The 25,198-nt window shown below is 42.1% G+C and overlaps 1 protein-coding gene across 4 annotated transcripts in view; it reads left to right on the forward strand.

Annotated features, from left to right (window-relative positions):
- zfhx3b (zinc finger homeobox 3b) overlaps nucleotides 1-25,198 on the forward strand; it is a 483,313-nt gene that overhangs the window by 443,878 nt on the left and 14,237 nt on the right. For all 4 annotated transcript variants that reach the window (XM_068049197.1, XM_068049196.1, XM_068049199.1 and 1 more), the window contains 3 exons: nucleotides 9,887-10,011; nucleotides 12,377-12,577; nucleotides 23,885-24,011. In XM_068049197.1, coding sequence (XP_067905298.1) covers nucleotides 9,887-10,011; nucleotides 12,377-12,577; nucleotides 23,885-24,011 — 453 coding nt within the window. The remainder of the gene's footprint in view (nucleotides 1-9,886; nucleotides 10,012-12,376; nucleotides 12,578-23,884; nucleotides 24,012-25,198) is intronic.

A 25,198-nucleotide genomic window follows, 5' to 3' on the forward strand; every position in this document is an offset into this window, starting at 1 on the left:
ACGAAGTTAAGAGGAATGAAGCATTAAAATATCAGAGGTTAGAAATTAATTTCTCAACCTCCCCTGGTGACCTATTGGGAAAGACCTACCTGGTGTAGTACACAGACCAAAAGGAAATAGGTTCAAATACCTAAATAAATAGTGGGAAATATTTAAAGAAACAATTCAAAATGTTCAGAAAAAATACATTCCATTAAAAAAACAAAATCTCAGCAAGAAAGAGCCATTGTGGCTTACTAGGTAAGTTAAGGATAGTATTAAATTAAAAGAATTATAATGTGGCAAAAAATAGTATTGGGGAGGATTGAAAATGTTTTAGAAACCAGCAAAAAGCCATCAAAAAGTTGATAAAAAGGGAAAAGTAGAATAGGAGAGTAGTTGTAGTATACTTGGATTTCCAAAAGGCATTCGATAAGGTGCCACACAAAAGGTTCATGTACAAGATAAGGACTCATGGAGTTGGGGTAATATATTCGTAGAGGATTGGTTAATGGGCAGGAAGCAGAGAGTAGGGATAAACGGGATATTTTCACGTTGGTTGGCTGTGACTAGTGGAGTGCCACATGGGTCAGTGCTGGGGCCTCAGCTATTTACAACCTATATTAATGACTTGGATGAAGAGACTGCGAGTAATGTATCTAGGTTTGCTGACAATACAAAGCTAAGTGGGAATGTAAGCTGTGAAGAGGACACAAAGAGGCTGCAAAGAGAGGCTAAGTGAGTGGGCAACAAGGTAGTAGATGGACCATAATGTGGGAAAGTGTGAGGTTATTCACTTTGGTAGTAAGAATAAAAAAGCAGAATATTTTTTTATAAGTTGTGAGATTTGTAAATGTTGATGTTCAGAGAGACAAGGAACACAGAAAGTGAGAATTGCAGGTACAGCAAGAAATTGGGAAGGCAAATGGCACATTGGCCTTTATTGCAAGGGGATTGAAGTACAAGAATAACAAAGTCTTGCTGCAATTGTACAGGGCTTTGCTGAGACTACACTTGGAGTACTTTGTACGCATTTGGTCTCCATATCTAAGGAGGGATTTACTTGCATTGGAGGCAATACAGCAAAGGTTCGCTCGATTGGCCCCTGGGATGAGAAGGTTGTGCTATGCTGAGAGACTGAGTAATTTGTGTCTATAGTTTAGAAGAATGAGAGGTGATCTCATTGAAACATACAAGATTCTGAGTTGACGTTTCAGGTCAGTGACCTTTCATCAGAATTGGCAAAGGTTAGAAATGTAATAGGTTTTTTCATGTTTGTGCTTTTGGCTAGGGATGCTCATTATTCTGTCATTAACACTCCCTTTGCACTATTGCTTTGTCTTTCACCATACTGTTAGCACACTCTCTTTGCCTTTGTCCCATGACCTCCTTGTCAGTTAATCTCTCCGGCCCTCTGTCCTATCACACACCTTTCCTGTTGTTCTCTTTTCCTGCACCCCTGCTTTATTTGCTTAAAATCTATTACATTTCTAACCTTTGCCAGTTCTGATGAAAGGTCATTGACCTGAACTGTTAACTCTACTTCTGTGTCCACAGATGTTGACAGACCTGCTGAGTATTCCCAGCACTTACTGTTTTTATTTCAGATTTCCAGCATCTGCAGTATTTTGCTTTTATTATACAAGATTCTGAGATGGCTTGACAGGGTAGACACTGACAGGTTGTTTCCACTGGTCGGGGAATCTAGAACACGGGGGCACAGCCACAGGATAAGGGGCCAATCATTTAGGACTGAGATGAGGTAAAATCTCTTCACTCGAAGGGTTGTGAATCTTTGGAATTCTCTACTCCAAAGGGTTGTGGATGCTCCATTGTTGAATATAGTTAAGTCTGCAATAGACAAATTTTTGGTGTTTCGGGGAATCAAGGTGTATGGAGTGTGGGCGGGAAAGTGGAGTTGTGGCTGAGGATCAGCCATGACCGTATTGAATGGTGGAGCATGCTCAAGGGGCCGTACAGCCTACTCCTGATCCTATTTCTTATGTTCTTATGTCCTTGGCCTCATAACCACTGAGTTAACCGATCTTGGCCAAACATTGGGGACATAAGTCTGGTCTTGTCCTCTCCCAATGTCCATTATAAGGACATTTTCCATTGGATAGCAGTCAAGAGTAGGATCCCTGGTTTACTTCATTTCTCCAGCATTCAGACATTGATTATTGTAGTGCTTCCATTGTCATTTCCTCTGGGATCAGCTAACTTAGCCCAGACCAGGGGTTAAGCCTAGGACTGTCCTAATATATGCAGATTAGTTTCACACCAAATGTTGCATTTACCCATAAACCCATCAGAAGAGTCCATTTTATCTGCTTAAAGGTTTTCTTCTAGGGATATCCCTTTTGGGTCCTGTTACGACCAGGGCAGGAGGAGTGCACTGTCTCTCTCAAGTTCCACTTCTCCGCAGGTCACAACATATATTTAAATGTGTACCCAGTCACCGATATGGTCAATTATATACTCTATTTTTATTTCAGAATAAAATCCACCAACCAGGTTTCCTTTTTTTAAAATTCATTCATGGGATGTGGGCTGCGCTGGCCAGGCCAGCATTTATTGCCCATCCCTAATTGCCCTTGAGAAGGTGGTGGTGAGCTGCCTTCTTGAACTGCTGCAGTCCATGTGGGGTAGGTGCACCCACAGTGCTGTTAGGAAGGGAGTTCCAGGATTTTGATCCAGCGACAGTGAAGGAATGGCTTTATAGTTCCTAGTCAGGATGGTGTGTGACTTGGAGGGGAACTTGCAGGTGGTGGGGTTCCCATGCATTTGCTGCCCTTGTCCTTCTAGTTGGTAGAGGTCGCGGGTTTGGAAGGTGCTGTCTAAGGAGCCTTGGTGCATTGCTGCAGTGCGTCTTGTAGATGGTACACACTGCTGCCACTGTGCGTCAGTGGTGGAGGGAGTGAATGTTTGTGGATGGGGTGCCAATCAAGCAGGCTGCTTTGTCCTGGATGGTGTCAAGCTTCTTGAGTGTTGTTGGAGCTGCACCCATCCAGGCAAGTGGAGATTATTCCATCACACTCCTGACTTGTGCCTTGTAGATGGTGGACAGGCTTTGGGGAGCCAGGAGGTGAGTTACTTGGCGCAGGATTCCTAGCCTCTGACCTGCTGTTGTAGCCACAGCATTTATGTGACTGGTTCAGTTCAGTTTCTGCCCCTAGGATGTTGATAGTGGGGGATTCAGCGATGGTAATGCCATTGAATGTCAAGGGGAGATGGTTAGATTCTCTCTTGTTGGAGATGGGCATTGCCTGGTACTTGTGTGGCGTGAATGTTACTTGCCACTTATCAGCCCAAGCCTGGATATTGTCCAAGTCTTGCTGCATTTCAACACAGACTGTTTCAGTATCTGAGAAGTCACGAATGGTGATGAACATTGTGCAATCATCAGCGAACATCCCCACTTCTGACCTTATGATTGAAGGAAGGTCATTGATGAAGCAGCTGAAGATGGTTGGGCCGAGGACACTACCCTGAGGAACTCCTGCAGTGATGACCTGGAGCTCAGATGATTGACCTCCAACAACCACAACCATCTTCCTTTGCGCTAGGTATGACTCCAACCAACGGAGGGTTTTCCCCCTGATTCCCATTGACCTCAGTTTTGCTAGGGCTCCTTGATGCCATACTCAGTCAAATGCTGCCTTGATGTCAAGGGATGTCACTTTCACCTCACCTCTTGAGTTCAGCTCTTTTGTCCATGTTTGAACCAAGGCCGTAAAGAGGTCAGTAGCTGAGTGGCCCTGGCGGAACCCAAACTGAGCGTCACTGAGCAGGTTATTGCTGAGCAAGTGCCGCTTGATGGCACTGTTGATGACACCTTCCATCACTTTACTGATGATTGAGAGTAGGCTGATGGGGCAATAATTGGCCGGGTTGGACTTGTCCTGCTTTTTGTGTACAGGACATAACTGTACATACCTGACATACCTTAATAAACAGCAAAAGTATTAATTAGTCAATAAAGATGCAAAGCCACACACAGTTTGAAATATGACAGTAAATATTTCCGGCTAAATACCCAACACACATACACACATGCACTGGTTAAAGGAAAAATAAAGTTGCTTTGTCCAAAGTACTTGTTAAGTTTTGAGGAAAAAGGATAAGATATGTTACATTCCAGAAGGCATACAGTCTGGCATCCAAGTACACGTAGATGGGTCACTGGGATCTTTTCAGAAGCAGTTTGTTCAGTCGATGTTGAGATGAAGTCTTCCAGAAGCTTCTTAGGAGAAATGCTGCTTCAGTTTCTCTATTTCTTACACGTGAATCTCGAGGGTTTCTCAAAGACGTAGAGAAAAGATGAACTGGTCTCTTTTAGCAGGCTGACCTCCAACTGACTCAAAAACCAGTTTTCAAAATTGAAACCCACTCTTGACCACCATAAATCTTGACATGTCACTTCTCTGTGAACAACTCCCATAGTCAGAAGGCACCTGCTGTTTACTTAGCTGAAGACATGTGACATCCAGCAAATTTTTTTAAAACCGAAAGTTCAAATCCTTCCAATGACCTTTCTTTAAAAAAAAAACAAAATCCAGCATCTACGGAATCACTTCAATCCCAAAAGAATCCATCTCCACAATCTTCAACCATGAGTCCTCAAAAAGCATTAAAAAGTATGAGGCACTTTCACAACAAAATTATTTGCAGTGTTTACTAATATTTCAATTAAATTTTCCATCTTAGGAATCTGAGCAAATCTGACCGTGATAGGAAGAACATAAAGCCAGGAACAAGAAATAGCTATTCAACCCATCATCCTATTCTTTCTGTGAACCACTAACCATCTGATCTATCATGGGCTCGGCTTAATTTAAATACCAATATATAAACAAAATATTTAGAAATGCCTGTTTAAAAAAACTGCTTGGAGTTGGGAATAAACAATATATAGTACAGTTTAGTCAGTGAGGAAAGGAGCTGAGATAATGTACAAGCAAGTAGTCTGCAGCGTAAATGAAAACCAGTTATACTGAAGACGTTCGGGATGCAAAATTCGGCTTCATAGCAGAGATGGGAAGCAGTGCGTGGAGGGAGGAGGAGGACTCACCATCGAAGATTCTACAACAACAACTATTTATATTTATATAGAGCTTTTCACATAATAAAACGTCTCAAGGCACTTCACAGGTGCATTATAATGATATTATATGACACTGAGCCACAAAAGCAAATATTAGGTCAGATGACCAAAAGCTTGGTCAAAGAGTTAGATTTTACGGAGTGTCGTAAAGAAGGGGAGAGGTGTAAGGAGGGTATTCCAGAGCTTAGGGCCTAGGCAGCTGAAGCCATGGCCACCAATGATGCAACGATTAAAATTAGGGATGCTCAATAGGCCAGAATTAGAGATGGCAGATATCCTGGAGGGCTGTGGGGAGGTTACAGAGATAGGGAAGGGCAACACCATTAAGGGATTTGAAAACACGGATGAGAATTTTTAAATCAACATTGCTTGACCAGGAGCCAGTGTAGGTCAGCAAGCACAGGGGTGATAGGGGAACGGGACTTGGTGCGAGTTAAGACACGGACAGCAGCGTTTTGGATGGCCTCAAGTTTACAGAATGTGGGAAGCCAGCCAGGAATGTGTTGAAATAATCACGTCTAGAGGTAATAAAGGCATGAATGAGGATTTTAGCAGCAGCTGAACTAAGACAGGGGCGAAGTCAGTCAATGTTACGGAGGTAGAAACAGGCAGTCTTATCACTGGGTCAAATGTAACACCAAGATTGTGAAAAGACTTAATCTCAGACTGTTGGGGATGGAGTTGGTAGCTAGGGAATTGAGTTTGGAACAGGGACCAAAAACAATGGTTTGATTCTTCCCAATATTTAATTGGAGGAAATCATCAAGGGTTCTAGGGAGCACTTCTACCTCCACCTCAGTGTGTGAGGTGCCTGTGTTTCACTGAGGAGGTGGTTGCTGAACTATGCCACCTCCTATAACCCAACCTGCAGCCTCACAGCAGGGCAAGGATAGCGCTACTGCCCTAAATTTCTACACCAGTGGATCCTTCTAGGCAGGAACAAGTGACATTAGCAACATTTCATAGTTCGCTGTCCATCTGTGACAGAGATCCTGTATAGAAGAAGAGGGGACTTCATCTTCTCACTCAGCAAAGAGAAGCAGGAGGAGAGGGCACATAGCTTTGCCAGGCTGGCAGGATTCCCAATCATGCAAGGTGCAATCGACTGCATGCGTGTGCCTCTGCAACACCCACATGTTTATAGGGAGATGTTCCATAACTACAAGGGCTACTGTTCTATTAATGTCCAGCTGCTGTGCAACCATGCCCAGAAAATCCTCTTGATAAATGCCTGCTATCCTGGAAGCAGCCATGACGCATTCATTCTGGACCAGCCAACTGTACCCACCATCTTTGGCCCACCATGCATACCAGAGGCTGGCAGTGGGTGACATGGGATATCTGCTCTGCACCTGGCTAATGACTCCCCTCCTCCACCACCCAACCACAAGAGGATAGCATGCCAATAATGAGGGTCATGCAGCAACCAGGAACACCATGGAGTAAACCATCGGCGTGCCAAAGTAGCGGTTCCATTGCCTGAACTGCTCGGGGATAGCCAGTACTCACTGGAGTATGCCTCTAAGTTCATAGTGATCAGCTGCATCCTCCATAACCTTACTAGTTTGAAGCTGCAGCCCTTGCCACCAGGCCTTCAGAGGCCACCTCGAGAGCAGGAGGAAGGGTGGAGGCATCCAGGAGCCCTTAGCTTCAGACGGGCTGTCTGTGAATAGATACTCAGACTCCGGTACCCCTCACATCACATTTGCTCCACAATTCCCCACCTTTCATTCTATCTGCTATAGACCATCACAGCTTCCTCTTGGTCAACATCCTGAAATAAAAACCCCTAACAAAAAAAAATTCTTAACTTCATCCTGGAACACTTCCAATAATACATACGTTTTCACCCTAGTGCATTACCTTAGTGCCTGTCTTACAGGTGCCTTTACCTATCCTAGTGCTCAGTCGCAGTGCTACCCCAAATGGCTGCAGCATGGCTGGTGGAAGTCTGCTGACTGTGACTGAGGGAGACTGCTGATGATCTCAAATAGCTCTGGGCCTTGAGAGCCCAGCTTGGGAATGCACCACCTTTGAATGGGTGGCAGCAGTCTGCACTGGCTGGCTGAGAAGCAACAGCAGGGGCTTTGGTGGAGTAGCAGTGGTGGGAGCACAAATGCTGTCATCCTGAGAGAGGACAGCAAGTTGGTGCTCCATGGAGCCACTGCCACTCCCCTGGGGTGGCACCTCCGCAGTCTCAGTAATATGTTGGAGGACAGATTGCTGGAGTGCTGTGAGAGCCTGGAAAGCACCTTTTGAGCATTGTCATCCATAGCCATGATGGCAGCAGTCTGAGCATGGAAAGCAACAAGCGTGGCTCTCATGAACTCAATCTGAGCTTCCACTGCAGTACTGAGACATTGGATGGGCTCCGCCTGTGCTGTAATCGAAGCTGAGACATTGGCCACTAGACACTTGATCATGGGTGAGTCCGCAGATGCTGTGATGGATTTGGCCACCACATCCATGCTGGAAAGGATAGGCTCCAAGCTTGGTGCAAAGTCCTGTGCCTAGCGGGAACCGGACTCTTCCACGCTCCTTGACAATTATAAGAGGCTCTATCGGGCTTACCAATACAACAAGCATCTCAGTGTGCATGCTCATCAGCATTCTCCTGTAGGCTGCCCCTCGAAGTCCTCACGTGAGTCCCCACCAGCTGGACTCATCTGCAACATCACCCTCCTGTGACCTGACACACAAGCTATTCTTTCCCCTGGCCTCGTTGCAGCCCCCTCATGTCTGGTGACTCACCACATGCTGATCCTGACCCTATACTACCCTGTAAAGTTTGTGCAGTGGGAGTATCTGAGCTGGTAGCTGTGATTGTCAGATCAAATGATGGTGCTTCTTCATTAAAGGTCTGGTACAGTGTCTGGCCAGGCAGTAGTTCTTTGGTACCTGAAAGCAGAAATGCAGAAGGGGAGGGTTGGGTGAGTGAAGTGGGGTGGGATGGAAAGCAAGAGGTCCATGGCCACACCATCTGCAGCTTTCACTTCATGTCAGATAACAGAATGATGGTGAGCTGGGATTTGAGAAGGGGCATCAGGCAGGAAGATACTGTCATTCAGAAGGTTCTCGGCCAGATTAAACTTCTCAAGGGTAATTAGGGATGGGCAACGAATGCTGGCTTTGCCGGTAGTGCTCACGTCCCATGAAGGAATAACAAACAATAACAGCTGGCCCCATAATGCGGAGCACTGTGTGCTCCATAGGGCTCAGGTGACACAGACCTGCCTGCAGCGCCCCCCCTCCCACCCCCACCTCCCCACACCGGTTCTCTGCTGCTCCCTGCGGTTTTGAGCCACGCTGTGTCCTGCAAGAGGGAGGGAAGAATGTCAGTGAGTGTTTTGCAATTTGTTTGGGTGATGTGCCTGCAATAGCTGAATAGCTGGAGGTATATGGAAGCAGCAAGAGGTGGCAGCATTGCTGCAGGTGTGAGGATGAGGTGGCATATCTGAATGTTGGACATGATCCTGATTGCTGATGAGTGGGTGATGAAGGTGTGAGGTGGTGGTGCAGTGCTTAGGAGATGCATTCACTGACCTTGACCACCCGTGTGAGGTCCTTGAACCTTTTCTGGCACTACAGCCAGATCCTCGGGGCCATACTCTGAGAATTGACCTCCCTGGCTTCCTGTTCCCATTCCCTTCTTGGTGTGAATTCAGTACCTCCTGACGCCCTGCAGAAGTAATGGAGTCTTTCCTTCTTTCCACCTCCATCTCTAATGCCTCCAGCACTACATCAGAAAGCCTGGGAACACTCTGTCTTGCCTGTTGCTCCATTTGCTGTGCTTTTCCTTTCCACCAAGACTTTCAGAGACAGTTACAGCAGCTCCTGTTGCACAAGTGCAGCGCCCATTTAAGAAGAGCAGGCTGCCTATAAGAGGTCCAGGCTAGCTGTTCGTCAAGCTAGACACGTATGCTGCTGGGCCCCCTGTTGAGCGTGCATCTAGTCAGCAGCACGTTTTGCACCGGGCTGCACACTGAAACCATGTAGATGCTCAGCAGCACGAAGTTTACATGCTGCATGCTATAGTAGGACCGGGTGCAGGATAATCACACATCAGAATCCCTGAAGCCCGGAATGGGAGAAAACTAATTTTTCCGCCTTGAAGTTATACTCCAAAAGTCGTACTAATTACAATTTTACAATTGTAAACTATTATATTACTGCTGTCTGAATCATCATTAGCTGGGTTAGGTTTAGGCCTGGTCATCAACTCTCATATTTGAATAATCCCAGTGTTCTGTGGATGGGAAGGGAATACTTCAAAAATATATTTGTAATAAGAATTAAGTCATGAATATGTGAAATTTACAGGTCTCATGATTAGCTTCAAGTAATATGAAGCTAACCTCCTGGAATACATATGTATATGTGCACATATGCACTTTGCTGTTTTTGGCCATGTCGCATTTCGACTTCTATAAATAAATCAAATTTAAATTCAATTCGTCATGTAATTATGCAGTTTGGGCACAGCACATGCCCCATTGTTTGGTATCAATTGCATGCCATTTCAATGGGTTAAAATACATCTACTTTTAAGGGAATTGACCCTAGTTTGAAAGAAATGAGTCTGACAATCAAAATTACGTAGTATTTCGGCACACCTAATGATGAGATGTTTAGTTTTTTTCGAGCATACCCAACTCTTATGACTTCAAATGGTGTCTCTATTTATCAAAGCTGACAGACTTTGGCTTGATATGTTCTCATTACATTGTTGAGATTTATATGATCTCATATAATGATTAAAATGATTGGCTCAGGCCTCAACTCACAATCTCTCTTTGATTATAGCATCTATAGGAGACAAAGAACAACAGGACTCAGCAACTACAAAGCGACCATCACTACCAGGAAGCATGGAGTCCCCCCTTTCTTCAAAAAGGCCACGGACATTGGAAGAAACAAGTACAGAGCAGGTATATATCGAGGACACACATTAGGATCGAGGGGCAAATCACTAGTGTTCATTTTGCTTTCATAGAATGGGTGAGCTATCTAGTCTGAGTTATTTTAATTTATTTCTCCAGAGAATGTTCATGTATATGTTTTATACCACATCTAACTATTATACCTGGTCTTTTTATGTAGCATTTTAGACATTCTTTAGTTCAGGAGGAGGTTCAGTGTATGATGCTTCCAATTTTAACTGTAGCAATTGCCAGTTATGCTATGTCTGTATTTACCTCACCATCCCCTTTCAGAAGGCCAGACACCTTATCTAGTTTCAGTTCACTCTTCAGTTATTGATCTTCTGAACAAAAGATGTATTTCCTTAGGAATCTGAAGTCACATCCACTGTTATCCATTACATCTTTCTGGTGCTTTTAAGTGAGCCAGAGGATGAGTTCATTCTTTCAGTTCAAAAGAGCATCCTGGAACTTAGAAGTGAGAAGGAAGGATGTTGGAAGTGTGTAGTGGCTCCATTGGCACCTGAGAGGAAAGGGAGATAGGTTGGTATTTCAGATGTAGACCATTCATTTTGCTCACATAAAAGCAAAATACTGTGGATGCTTGAAATCTGAAACAAAAACAGAAAATGCTGGAAATACTCAGCAGGTCAGTCGGCATCTGTGGAGAGAACAACAGAGTTAACGTCTGGATGAGGTGTAGATGGCAGGATAGCAGCCGTCTGAGCACAAAGTAAAGGGATTAAGGAAGAAATGGGGGCGGGGCGGGAGGGAGGGGGGGTGCGGAATGGTGGGGGGAGATGAACCAGCAAACAAAAAAGGAAAAATTGGGGGCAGAGATTATGATTTTAAATTATTGAACTCGCTCTTGAGTGCAGAAGGTTGTAAAGTGCCCAGTTGAAAGATGAGGTGCTGTTCTTCGAGCTTGCATTGAGCTTTATTAGAACGTTGTATCAGGCCAAGAACAGAAAGATCTGGGTGGGAGCAAGGTGGAGAATTGAAATGACCCTTGGCTTTGTACCATGAAACCTTTTGTCATTTAATCTGCCCTCCACCCTATCACAGACCTTCCCTTTTGCCCAGGAGGAAAGGCCAGGTGCAATGAAGGGTCACCACAACAAGAAAAATTTATATCGCACCTTTAAAGTGATAAAATGTTCCAAGGCACTTCACGGGAGCATTATAAAACAAAATTTGACACCAAACCGCATAAAGAGATATTAGGTAGACAACGAAAAACTTGGTCCAAGGGGTAGTTTTAAGGAGAATTTTAAAAGAGAAGAGAGAGTTTAGGGAGGGAATTCTGTACTAAAGGCGCAGTTAAAATGAGGGATGCTCAAAAGGCCAGAATTAGAGGACCACAGATAGCTCGCAGGGTTGTGGGACTGGAGGAGATCATGGAAGTAGGGAGGGGAGAGGCAATGGAGGGATTTGAAAAGAAATATGAGAATTTTAAAGTCGAGGTGTTCTTAACCAGGTGCCATTGTAGGTCAGCCAGCATAGGGGTGGTGGGTGAACAGGACTTGATGCAAGTTAGGACACTGGAACCACTGTTTTGGATGACCTCAAGTTTACAGAGGGTAGAACGTGGGAGGCTGGCCAGGAGTGCGTTGGAATAGTCAAGTCTAGAGTTAACCTCCATTGGATGCGAACAACCTGCTGGATATCAACCCAGTATTCAGAAGCCAGAGCTCTGGTCTCCTGCTTGCCAGAACAGCTCAGTCAATGCTAGGCTGAAATTTAGGCTTAACCACTGCCCAGTTAGCGAGAGTAAATCAACTGGGAAGGAAAAGAAGTAAGATGAGAGAATTAGGAAGGGAGAGAAATTAACAGGTTGGATACTCTTATCTTGGAACTGTGGTCCAGTATGAGTAAGTGCCTTCAGGAGCGAAGGGAATAAATTGCAGTAAGATAAAGGGAAAGCACTACAGCACACATTAAGATGCAGTTAAAAAAGAATCACATATTGTGGGTGATGCAGCAATTGGTGTGCCAATACATTGTGCCATAGAGTGGTAAGATGCAAAAGAAACTGAATGTTTCCCCATAGAAAAGGATCTTTGGAAGGATTGTTACTGGAATTCTCTCTTTCCTCCTGGAAGCTTGTAAATGAGCATAATTTATAGCAGCCAAGGAACAGCTTATCTGCCCTCTCTCTCTACACTCATATGTTGAATGAATCTGAGGCGGGGGCAGGGGTGTGAGGGTGTTAGAAAAGGGAAGGTACATAAATTTAAAATTACAAGACGGGGCAGTAGATAAAACATTTTGAGGAAAAACTGTGATATTAAGTATCTTTCATCATCAAAGCTATTTGCAAGTATTTGTAATAGTGTTGTAGAAAGTTAAAAGAGTTTCTTCCATTTTCCCGCAGATATATCAATGTCCATACTGCAAGTATAGCAATACTGATGTAAATCGCATCAGGATGCATGTGTTATCCCAACATTCCGTGCAGCCCATGTTGCGCTGTCCTCTCTGTCAGGACATGCTGAACAACAAGATCCACCTACAGTTACACCTGACGCACTTGCACAGTGTGGCACCTGACTGTGTTGAAAAACTCATCGTGGCGGTAAGTGTCCAGACCATTATACGTGGCCCCAATTATATGTGACTTCAAACTCTCTTTTCCTCCCTACCCCTCTCTGGAGAGTTGTATTTCTGCAACAATAATCAGGCTGTATTAATATGTCTATTTAGTGTAGTAAATTGAAATAATAAATCTTTGAAACATAAAGCTTTAATAGCAACAGCAGAAACCTAAACTACAAGATACATTTTGGTCTTTGGTGTTGCACAGTAAAAATGAGAAGATGTTCCCATTATCTGTAATAACTAGAGTTTGCAGTAATGCAACACCCATATTATTAAATATCTAATGTTTCAGACATGCAATTTCCCATTAAACTGTATTTCAACTATAGAATTAGGAAGATTCAGGGCAGAAAGGGAGATGAAAGGTGCCCCTGACCAGTGCTATATTATGTCTGCACTTCATTGGCTTGGGCAGCTAATTTTACCTCTACGTTAATTTGATAAGCAAAGTACTGCAGTCAGTTATAAATCGCAACAAAAAGAGACAATTTCAGATTACTATGACTGTCCAAATGTATCTGTCAATTTCATCTTAACAATGAAGAGATCTGAGTATTAGCTATAAAGAGAGGACGTCAGAGCTTCAATATGAATAACTCTATGGAGCTTCTAATGTAGGCCAGAAATGTTGGCAGTCCCACATCTTTCATTAACCCAATGCTGAGCTAGTTTACTTCATAATACTTTAAGGGGAAATGTCAAACTGAATATAGAAGGATAACAAAAGAATAATATAATCTGATTTTGTCTGTATTTGAGGAAGCATAAATTTGCTGTTAATTACTTTATATTCATTGTCACTGATTTTGTTACCTCAGTGTAAGATGGAGCTTTTGTGCAATCACACATTTATGATGCTCCAGCTAAAAGATGATCTGCATGTGTGGAAACTTGGATATTTGGCTCTTAGGACTCTAAATATGTTAACATTAAGTAACTTTTTTAAAAATGCAGTTGCACAACTAGCTGTTTTTTTGAAGGGTATATAGTACTGTAGCGATTGGGGGAAAAAAGCCACTGTTTTGCTGTGATCCATTATATTTCTAATCGGGCTACATGCAGCCACTGTGGAATAATCAGTGAAGTGTTATTGCAACAATGGAAATGTCAATTAGTGACTGACGAGTGCAAGAATCTTGGACAGAATGAGTGGCTTTTGTAAACAAAAGGCTCAGGTATATAATCATATTGTGACATTCTAAGACTACTTGTGTAGAGAAGTTTAAGAACTAACACAAAGTGACAACATAATGAGAAATCTTGTCCATGCTTCTGCAGGCAATTGGATTAGTAATTAGTATGGCATTACAGAGTTTAAAAGGTGTTGCATATGTGTAACATGTACTTTGAACTAAAAGGAAAATGCTAAATAAATGCATAAAAGGATTCTGTGCTCATAAAAGGGAAACCCTACTGTTCTGAAGCACAGTAAGTGACCGCTTAATTCAGAAAGTACATTTCACCATTACAGCTTGGTGTAGCATTGTATTTGTCAGATAGAGGAGAAAGTACCTTAGCTGATGATTTGGCAGTCAGTTTTTCAGAGCCTGTAATGTGGTTGTTGTCATGGTTACTATTTCCTGCTTCTGCTGCTGAGCTCCCAGCATTACTAGAGTCTTCAGCAACTCCCTTTAATGAAAGTATGCAGTACACTTAATCCACTTGCCTGCCTATGAGCTCTCAAAGGCCTCAAATGACATCCCTGAACCACATATGACATGGTTAGCATGTTTCAGTTTTTATGAAAATAATATAAACCTTCTGGGAGCTTATTTCTCTCTGCGTTGCTGCTCCCTCAATAAATCTGAAGATTATGCATTGTAGACATTTTCAGTGTCAATATTAAAAAAGCAACATGATAAAAAATGAAGAGAACAGTCCTTTCATTATAATGCATTTAGTTGGAGAATGTTAAGTCGTTACTGATTGTGATTCTGTGATATGATATATATTGTACGTTTCCATTCTTGTGCAAAACATTTCGGCTTCAATAAAGAATAATTTCAAAATATATTACTATTTTCACCCCTGAAACACAAGTGGGGTGCGCCTTGAAGCTGAAGTATTTCTTCATGAAGTATATACACCTTTCAGCCTAAGGCCATACGTAATACAGGATGCTTGTATCCTTGCAGGATACTTGCAGAAGCATCCGGAAGGATCAAGCAATACATAGACCCTCAAGCTCTGTAATGCAATGTGTACATAAAATTGAAGTACAGCTGAAATTTTAGTTCCAAATGTAAAATATGAACGCCAGGGCGCAAAATCCAATTTTTTTGTACTGCTGTGTTAGTACCACTGGCCTCCAACATGCGTGACTCTTATGCAGTTAGCAGCAACCCCAAAGTGAGTGTGACAGATAGGAGACCAATGGCAGGAAAGGCCTAGTAAATAAGAATCGATCATCTCAGCCTTCTTCCTTGTGAATCTGGCAAGTTCATTTGATGTTGCTGCCAGCTGCACTGGGAGCCAGTAGAACAAGCGTAGTAGTACAGCAGTATAAAGTCAACTACAATGTGACACATTTTATACACCGCAGGCAGTCTGATAACTGGTAACCAGAGAGTTATTTATTGTATGTAACAGTGTTCATCAGATTTCAAAGTTAATTATTGCTGGTTTGTTTGAAAGCTGAAAAAGTGGAGTAATTTGGTGTCATGTAATTCCATAAAGTCATTGTGACACAGCAACAATAGAAAATAGTTCCACAATTGGCAACCCTTGAGGAACATGATAGAATAATACCTTGGTCCCTGCTGAGGGAATCAGCAGCTGAAAACTGATAGTGTGCATCACAATCCATAATACTTTTGTTGAAGTTCAGCTGTGACATTTTCTGGAACTTCAACAGAATATTATGATGTCATAATAGGGTCAATAAAATAGCAATTGAGCAACAGATTTTGTTTTGTTAGATTATGAATTTTTAATCACATTGCAAACTAAATAAGTGGTAGCTCAGCAGCATTGATATCTCAGCTTGGAGACCTAGACTTGAAATCATGTGGGCCTCTCCATAATCTGCGGCAGTCAACTTAGAAGCAGAGGGGAACTTGCCAGACACTGATCACTTCCCGCACTATTTAAGCACGCTTCATCTCAGTTTACCTAGGTAGCACACTGATAGCATTTGAAGAGCCCTCTGTGCGCACCTTTCCAACAGAGGAGTACAGAGTAGATGTTAACTTGCTTGAAAAGATAATTAATTAGGTAAAACCTTTAGAAATTATGCGAGTTCCAGCTATGATTGAATATCTCAAGTATCTGCACTATTTCACCAAACTGAGGGGAGGTTGACAGAATGATGGGTTTAGCCATCAGTCTGTTTTAAGTTTCTCAACCTTCATGTAGCTTTTGAAAGACAAGTATGTATGTCTGTTCATGATTGCATAATCCCTTACTTACAAGGCAGTCCATCTGAAGAGAATAGTTTTGAAATCTGAATGAGAAAATGTTATTTCTTTATGTGCTATGCATAAAGGTGTTCTTTTGTCTGTCTAGCTCAAATGAAGTAATGAAGATGATCATGCTTCATTAAGCAGGAGCCCTGTGAGATGACAGCCATTTTGAACTATGTTTGCAAATTAAATCATCTAAATTAAAAGTGACCTTGGGATTTTCTGGTAGTTGCCAGCTGATAGCTAAAGAAGCAGTTTTTTTTTAAGTAAATCAACTTCAAAATGGAAATGACTGTGGGAGGAATACTTTGAAAAAAGTGCTTAACCTGTTCCAGTCCAAACCTTTCTCCAGAATAAGGATATTGTATACTGGATGCCAATTGTGGGATTTGCAGTATGGGTTTGTTTTATTTATCATTTAATTGATCATTAAGTCCAGTAGTGCACATAAACCTGTCATGAATTGATTTACAAGAACAGTTTCCTGTGTTAGGTTGGTCCACCTAGATTGCAGTTCAAAAAATTACAGCCTTTATAAATACTCCAGTCTTCCTGTAAAGTTGCAGTATTGTTCTGATAAAATTCTTTCAGATGTTGGAGCAATTCTAGTCATTTAAAGCGGACTAGGAGGCTCTGCAATATGTGCATCCTCTTCTGTTTCAATATATACAGTAATAATTAACGAAAATAAAGTAATTCTCAGTACAAATGATGCAAATCTAATCTTGCGTAGGTTTCATTACTGAATTGAATTCATACAGGTTAAAAGATATAAATCTCTTGAATAACATAATGAGTCTGTGTTATTGGTGGTGCTCTTCGCCCACTGGGCAGTAAAAAATGGATAGTTTGGGCTTACATAGCCAGCTATTTTCCGACCAAACTGCAGGCTATGCACTCCGATTTGCCAGGTTCAGTGGCTGGCAAGTGAGGTATGCTGCCAGCACTGCAGACTCTCAGAATTCCCCAACCCGAGTTCCTTTGAATTTCTCAAACAATAGAAGACATTTTCTTTTTGAATTTAGTTTTGGGATGTGGGTATCGCTGGCAGGACAGCCTTTATTGCCCATCTCAACTTGCCTTTGAAAAGGCAGTGGTGGGCTGCCTTCTGCGACCCCTGATGTGCGTACTGTGAAGGTATTCCCACAATGCTGTTTAGTAGGGAGTTACAGAATTTTGACCCAGCAACAATACTGAGCAGCGATATCTGTCCATATCAAGATGGTGTGTGACTTGGAGGGGAAATTTACAGGTGACAGTGTTCACGTGTGCTTGCTGCCTTTTTCCATTTCTCGGTGGTGGAGATGACTGGTTTGGGAGGTACTGCCAAAGAAGCATTGGTGGGTTGCAGGAGTGCATCTTGCAGATAATAGACATTGAACAAAGCATAAGAAATAGGAACAGGCCATACAACCGACCCCTTGAGCCTGCTCCACCATTCAATAAAATCATGGCTGATCCCTGACCTCATATCTACTTTCCTGCCAAATCCTCATATCCTTTGATTCCCCTAGAGCTACATTACCACTGCAGCCACAATATTTAGGGCAGCACAGTGGCGCAGTGGTTAGCACTGCAGCCTCACAGCTCCAGCAACCCGGGTTCAATTCTGGGTACTGCCTGTGTGGAGTTTGCAAGTTCTCCCTGTGTCTGCGTGGGTTTCCTCCGGGTGCTCCGGTTTCCTCCCACATGCCAAAAAAAGCCTTGCAGGTTGATAGGTAAATTGGCCATTATAAATTGCCCCTAGTATAGGTAGGTGGTAGGGGAATATAGGACAGGTGAGGATGTGGTAGGAATATGGGATTAGTGTAGGATTAATATAAATGGGTGGTTAATGGTCGGCACAGACTCGGTGGGCCGAAGGGCCTGTTTCAGTGCTGTATCTCTAAATCTAAAAAAATCTAATGCCAATGTTAGGGAGGTGAGTGGTTGCTTAGGCCAGTGTTATAGGCGCCATTCAAGCAGGCTGCTTTGTCCTGAATGGCATTATATTTCTTGAGTGTTGTTACAAATGTACCTATCCTGGCAAGTGGAGAAAATTCCCTTGTATTCCTGACTTCTGCCTTCTTAAGTGGTAGAAAGGTTTTGGGAGTCAGGAGGTGAAGCATTCACCACACCTGCCCAGCTTCTGACCTGTTCTATTAGCCAGTTGAGTTTCTGGTCACTGGTGATTTTCCTCTGATTCTGAATGGTAATGCCATTGAAAGTCAAGGGGAGGTGGTTAGGATTTCTCTTGTTGGAGATGATCATTGCCTGGCACTTGGGTGGCATGAAGGTTACTTGTGACTTAGCTGCCCAATCCTGGATGTTGTCCAGGTCTTGCAGTGGCAGGCATTTTCTGCTTTATTATCTGAGAAATTATGGATGGAGTTGAATACTCAATCGTTAGCAAACAGCCCCATTTCTAACCTTATGTGGGAAATGTGATTCTTAAAGCAGCTAAAGATAGTTGAGCCTAGAAATGCTGGAACCACTCAGCAAGTCTGGCAGCATCTGTGGAAAGAGAAGCAGAGTTAACGTTTTGGGTCAGTGACCCGAAACGTTAACTCTGCTTCTCTTTCCACAGATGTTGCCAGACCTGCTGAGTGGTTCCAGCATTTCTTGTTTTTATTTCAGATTTCCAGCATCTGCAGTATTTTGCTTTTATTTAATAGTTGAGCCTAGGCTGTGCCCTTGAGAAACTCCTGTCGGGATGTTCTGAGGCTAAGATGGTTGCCCTTTTAACAATCACATCTTCTTTCATGGCAGGTCTGTTTTCAGACAGTCGAGCATTTTCCCCCTAATCCCCATTGACTTCAGTTTCAGTAGGGCTCCTTGGTGCCACTGTCCTGATGCCAATACAATAACTCTCACCTCATTTCTGGAATTCAACACTGAGATCTGGAGCCTGGTTTGGTGTTGTGTTTTTAAAAATGTATATTGGCATGTACACTGGTGGCTCAGAGGGTAAATGCCTGGTCACTGTGGACCCGAGCCATTCTGGGCAGGAGCATTCATGGTTTGAGTCCTGATCTCATTTTAAGTCGGGAGTTGATCTTAGTGGCAAATGTATCTGTTGGAAACAAGCGAGTGCCTCATTACTAAATGCAAAAAGGGTTCGTATGTTGTAGTTTAGGTCTCGATGCAATTTTAACTGCGTGGGCCAGAAATCCCACCCAACAGTAAACCCACTGAGTAAACCCTTCTGGGATGGACTTCAAAAACAGGCTGAGATGATTGGAAGGTACATTTATTTATTTTTTTATTTAGAGATACAGCACTGAAACAGGCCCTTCAGCCCACCGAGTCTGTGCCGACCATCAACCACCCATTTATACTAATCCTACATTAAATCCCATATTCCTACCACATCCCCACAATTTCCCTACCACCTACCTACACTAGGGGCAATTTATAATGGCCAATTTACCTATCAACCTGCAAGTCTTTGGCTGTGGGAGGAAACCGGAGCACCCTGCGAAAACCCACGCAGTCACAGGGAGAACTTGCAAACTCCGCACAGGCAGTACTCAGAATTTAACCTGAGTCATTGGAGCTGTGAGGCTGCGGTGCTAACCACTGCGCCACTGTGCTGCCCTAAGAGGACAGGAGAAGACAGGAGAAATCACCTGAAGTGTTAGGATCTCTATGCTATTGTGGTTAGTGGATTTTCAAGGCAGTTCTGGGCTTGACATTTGCATCTTTCTAATTTTTCCCTTGCTTGCCCTGATTAAGCACTCACTACTTATCATGGATGTTATTATTGCTTCATTTCTTTGAACAGTTGAAGGAAGAGAAGCAGCAGCAGCTTCAACAACTAGGTGAGCCTGTTAGAGCATTGCAGGTGAGAGGAGCTGTTCTTCGAAGGCTTTATCCAGGCCACAGAGTCTATAGGCCAACAGTTAGTTCCTTGGATACTTTTGATGAGTGGTACAGGAAGAGGTTGCACTTCATAGAATCATAGAATGGTTACAGCTCTGAAGGAGGCTGTTTGGCCTATCAAGACCACGCTGGCCTTCTGCAACAGCATATAATTCTATGATCTCCCAGCCTGCAGTGCACAGATGCATTAATCAGCTCACCATTGCCCTCCTTGCAAAGCAAACCAGTACTTTATCTTCCTGATGGACACCAACACCCAGATTGAGAGAGCTCTGGGATGCAGTAGTGGCTGGCTTCCCTTGTGTCCTGGGCATATTAGACTGCCCTCATTTAACTACCAGAGCACCTGAAGATGAACCATGAGCTTTTGTGAACAGGAAATACTTCCCGTTCCACTCCTCAATGTTCAACTGATGTCCGATCATCACAGAAGGACAACGAAAGCATGTGCCAGTTTTACTAGCATCTGGCATGATACCTTAATCCAGTGGCACTCATCCATCCCCTGACTTTCCTTCCACCCAGGATAATCAGAAGATAGCTGCCAGGGTCAAGTGATACCTGCTACCCCCAAAACACATTACTGATGAAACCCCTCCACAACCCTAATACACCTGAACAGCTCAGGTACAGTCAGGGTCATGGGACTACCAGAAGCATGCCATTGGCTTTTGAAGCTCGGGTTTAGGTGCCTTAATCACCTCGAGGGCTGTCTACAATATGATCCCCAGTCGAAGTGGATTGCATCGTTATAATTTTCAGCAATCTGGACAACCTGGCAATGCAAAGAGGGTTGGAGTTTCAGGAGACAAAACAAGAAAAAGAAGCAACATCAGACAAGGAAGATTTGGATAAAGGGAATGGAGAAGCACAAGAATGAGGGCAGCACAGCATATTGTAGCAGTTGATAGAGCAATGCTTCCAGTGATCTCCTCAATCCCCTTCCTTGAAAAGTGACTAAAAAAAGCCCTCAGCATTAACTTTCCCTTTCACCACTCCTTTGCTTCTGTTGCACATGTGGAGGCCCTTCATATGCTTGTGGCCAACGACCCATGGGGGTTCAGCTGCAGACTGCAGAACTTGGGTTTCTGGCGCGGCAGTCTGGCTCAGCTGGCTTTCTGGTGCAGTGGTCTGTATTTGGCTGATTTGTGGCAAAGAAGCAGATGTGCTGGCATCCTGAGAGAGGGCAGTAATCCTGCTACCATTGGACCACTGCCATTCTGATGGGGCTGCCGTTCACCACTTTCACTGATCTCACCAGTTTATAGCTATTGATGCAGAATTTCCCAAACTGAAACATCTGCTCTGTATTACAGACACCCACCGCCTGCAGTTAGTGTGAAAATGTGAAAAACAAATATTACACAAAGTAGTAATTTACTTCATCACTTCTATTTTTACATATATCTTCTGTTTTCATTAGTTTGTACTTCCATGCATTCAGCATTTCAATCTCTGTTAACAGAAGGCTGTCCAGTCTTTAGATATTACTTTGCAAAAGGGTTAATGACTGTAAAACATGCCCTCTGATTAAAATGCAGAGTAGCAAGAGAACTTGATTATTATTTTTCAACAGTTAATTGAATGAAAGTGAAGGCAAGCACTGTGCAGCCACACTGCTTTCTCTAAACTTAATCACTGATTATGATTAAATAGGTTCTGTGTAATAACAGAGTTGATGAATTTTTGTCTATTCTTGCTGTCATTCACACATGATTGACTTTCACCTTTCTAGTACAAAAGTCATTTTTTGCATCATGGCAACTAAAGCTTACATTCTAATTTCAGTATTGTATTCGAATATCCAAATATTTTTCTAACTAGTTTTCACTTGCAGGAATGCAGTTTGAAAGACGATTATTATTCAACGAATCTGTTAATGGTTGCTCCGAGTGAGGTTATCTTACACATCCATTTAGCCCAGAAAACTTACCTTCTCTCTGTTTACCAATTTGTGTGGTTAGTGATTTCTGGATTGCAGAAGTTGGTGTTTTATTAATGTGTGAATAAGTGTTGAAGAGGTTTACTTTTGCACAAATGATGGGTATATATTGGATTGTTGCTAGGATCTTGACACTCAAAATTCTTGAGAACTGTTAATATTGCTGATGCAATAGATCCATCCTTCTTTGTCACAATAACATTGTATATGCTGTTATTAGCTTTGTCAGTGATATTTGACTGAAAGTAACCAATACATAGTTTGCCTGAGAAATTCAAAGTTGCTGAGGAGATATTAGCTCCCGTGTGCCATTGTCACACGCGAGTGAAGGGTATTGTCAATGAGTGAAGTTGTTAAATGCCCTGTGGTGTGGCGTCTAGCCCCAAATCTATCTGCCATATATTTTATCAGTTGATCGTGAGCCTGTCTGCTGCTTTCTATGGTTATTAGTAAGGCACATTGGTTGCTGAGCAGAGTGGAGCACCTAAACTTATCAATGCCAATAGATTGGTGAAAATAGTGCATCTCCAATGGCCAGTTTGTAGAGCAGCTCTGCTATGAAAACTATCAGTTCAGCATTCAGTGCAATACTCCAAAGGAGTTAAAAAAGACTTGCATTTATACAGCATCTTTCATAACTGCAGGATGTCCCAAAATGCTTTACAGCCAATGAAGTAGTACTTTTGAAGTATAGTTGCTGTTGTAATGTAGGAAACATTATAAGGTGCAATGAGTTCAAATTAGGATAAAGTAAAACTAAGTATAGTTGCTTTAATAGTTCTGCAAATTTTCTATTGTAAATAAGAGGACTGTCCCTGATGGCCTTAATATACAAGATCCTCATAATGCCCATTTTTAAATACATATTATTACCAACTTTAACAGTTCCTTTACGTTACCTACATAACACAAGAGTTATTGGTCAAACATAACAATTTATTCTTAAAAACTTAAATGGAGGGCCAAATGCCAAAAATTAGGACATCACTAGGGTGGAAAAGGTTAGTAAAGAAGATGCTAAATCAACATTTGTATGAAACCAAGTTTGAATTTTAAAGGTCTATAAATTGTAGAAGGAAGGAAAAACTTATGGTTGTAAAGAATGTAATGAGAAAGTTTTTATGTTGTCTGATGCAACATAAATGAGATGTGTGAAGTTCAGTTGATTGAAGATCTCAAAACAGATTCATTAAACAGCTAAACTGTTATACAGTACAAAGCTACTGATTTACATGACTTGCCTCTTGGTGTTCCAGTTACAGCGTGTGTGGTTGGCTCCGAGTCACATGACTACATCCTGGTACTCAGCTCATTAGCATATTAAGATCTTAAAGGGACATCATGGTTGTAAAGAGTTATTTTGGGTCCTGGGGTGAGACAAGGGTGGGGAAATGAATCAAGTTCTGAATTTTTAATGTTTCTTGATTTCATTAAAGTAACCATGTAGGGAGGAGGAAGAGTATATAGTTCACCAGGTTAGAAGCTTAAAAGGAGCAAAAGAAGATCGTTCAAAAGGGCAGTAACCAGAGCACTGAGGGAAAAGCTACGTGTGAGAAATGTCAGTCCACAAAGCGAACCTTAGGGAATTTAATTGAACATTGAGAAATTTAACTGCAATTTAAAAAAAAATGCAATTCAAAACTGTTCCTGTATTTGGCTTAACAAAATAGTCACGTCAGGGGGAAGTTGTATCTAATTTGGTATCTATAACTTACCTAGTTTATAACTTACCTATTATACTTTAAAGTATGTTATATTTTAGAAGGATTGATTTAATGGCAATGTTTCTAGAAGTGTCAGATAGGCACTCTTAACTAGTCCTTTTAATTGGCTACGACACATGACTTTGAATACACGATAAAAGGTTGTCAGTAATCAAAGTATGAATTTTAGAAAAATAGGACTGATGAGTTTTGTCGGTATAGGTCTGTTTTATGTCTGTTGCTAATATTTTTCTCCATAGAAACTTGTATTCTTGGCACATTATTTCAAAACAATGTTAGGTACGGAGCTCACAATGTTGATGCCTCATTGAACCAATTAGGTGCTTCTTCCTAATTATTAAAATTCTTCTATGTAGGTAACTACGCCAGAGATGATGATGCCAAGCAACATGTTTCTCCCTACAACTGTTCCAGAGAGAGAAAGCCATGCAGTCTTGCAGACTGCAACAAGCTCCAATACAGAAGACACCACAAAACTACAAGGTATGTTGGTTAATAGCAGCCATATGGAAATTGCTGCATTACAAAATGCATTGTTGAGTACATATCAATCTGCAGCTTGTACTGTCATTGTTTCCATACAAATCAGGCTGTAGAATGTAATGACTGTGCATTGTCAAAGAAGAGACCAAATGTTGCATATTGATTTAATTGTATATTATTAATGTCCCATGGCTCTACATTAACCGTTGCTCACTTGCCTTGGGCAAGTAAGTATCATCTCATACCAGCCAAGCTGTGTCCATCACTTGCATAAGTAGGCAATATGTAAGCAAATGACCCAAAATTGATAATTATACTGCACGCTAAATTCTGGAAGTCCTGCTTTAGATCAATTTCTAAAACAATTACAAGTTAACCAAGAGCAAATCTCAGTATTTATTTTCCTTCCACCTTGGGGCTTTCTTAGATTGTTATGAATCACACTTACCTTGACAAATACTCTACTCTTGGATTCCTCTAGGGCAACATTGCAAAATGAAAATTTCCAGGTATTGGATGGATCATTGCTGTGTGGAATCTGTGTGTTTAGCCAATCAACTATTGGTTAGGTATCCCAAAACCTTGGTCAGAGGATAGCAAAATCATGCGGGGTGTATGATGGTCATCTGCTCCAATATCACTCTTTTTACGCTCCAGATCAAAAGTTAAAATTAGCCCCACAATGTTTAGAGTTAAATGAGTGTTTCATATGAGTAAGTTAGTTTGTACTGCTTTAGACTTTGTGCCTCAAAAAGAGAGGTATTTGTTCTTGCCATTGCCAATTATTTCGGGATTTTGGGGCAAATGAGTTAAAAAGGCATCTTGCTCCACTGGCCAATACTCTGAAAGTTAATGTAGAGCCTTGTACCTGTTTATCAGTGTGAACCCCATAATCTGTACTTTCCTTAAGGTCAGATTGTGTCCTGAAAGATTTCTGTGAGCAACCGATACCAATTTACAGACATGATTTTGTATTCTAAGCCTCAATATTCCAGCATCTTTGAATTTTAACATTATCTCAATTTTACAGTCCAGTTCAGTTTTATTCTGACACCTTCATTCTAGTTAGGACACATTCATTTTATAATGTGCCGTTTTAACTCCTTCACTATTGAATATGTCATTTTTCTCATTTCTGCTACACTTCCTGTACTACAAAGATGGCATATGGCACCTTTTATTGTAAT

Source organism: Heterodontus francisci, chromosome 17 (genome assembly GCF_036365525.1).
Source record: "Heterodontus francisci isolate sHetFra1 chromosome 17, sHetFra1.hap1, whole genome shotgun sequence".
NCBI lineage: Eukaryota > Metazoa > Chordata > Chondrichthyes > Heterodontiformes > Heterodontidae > Heterodontus > Heterodontus francisci.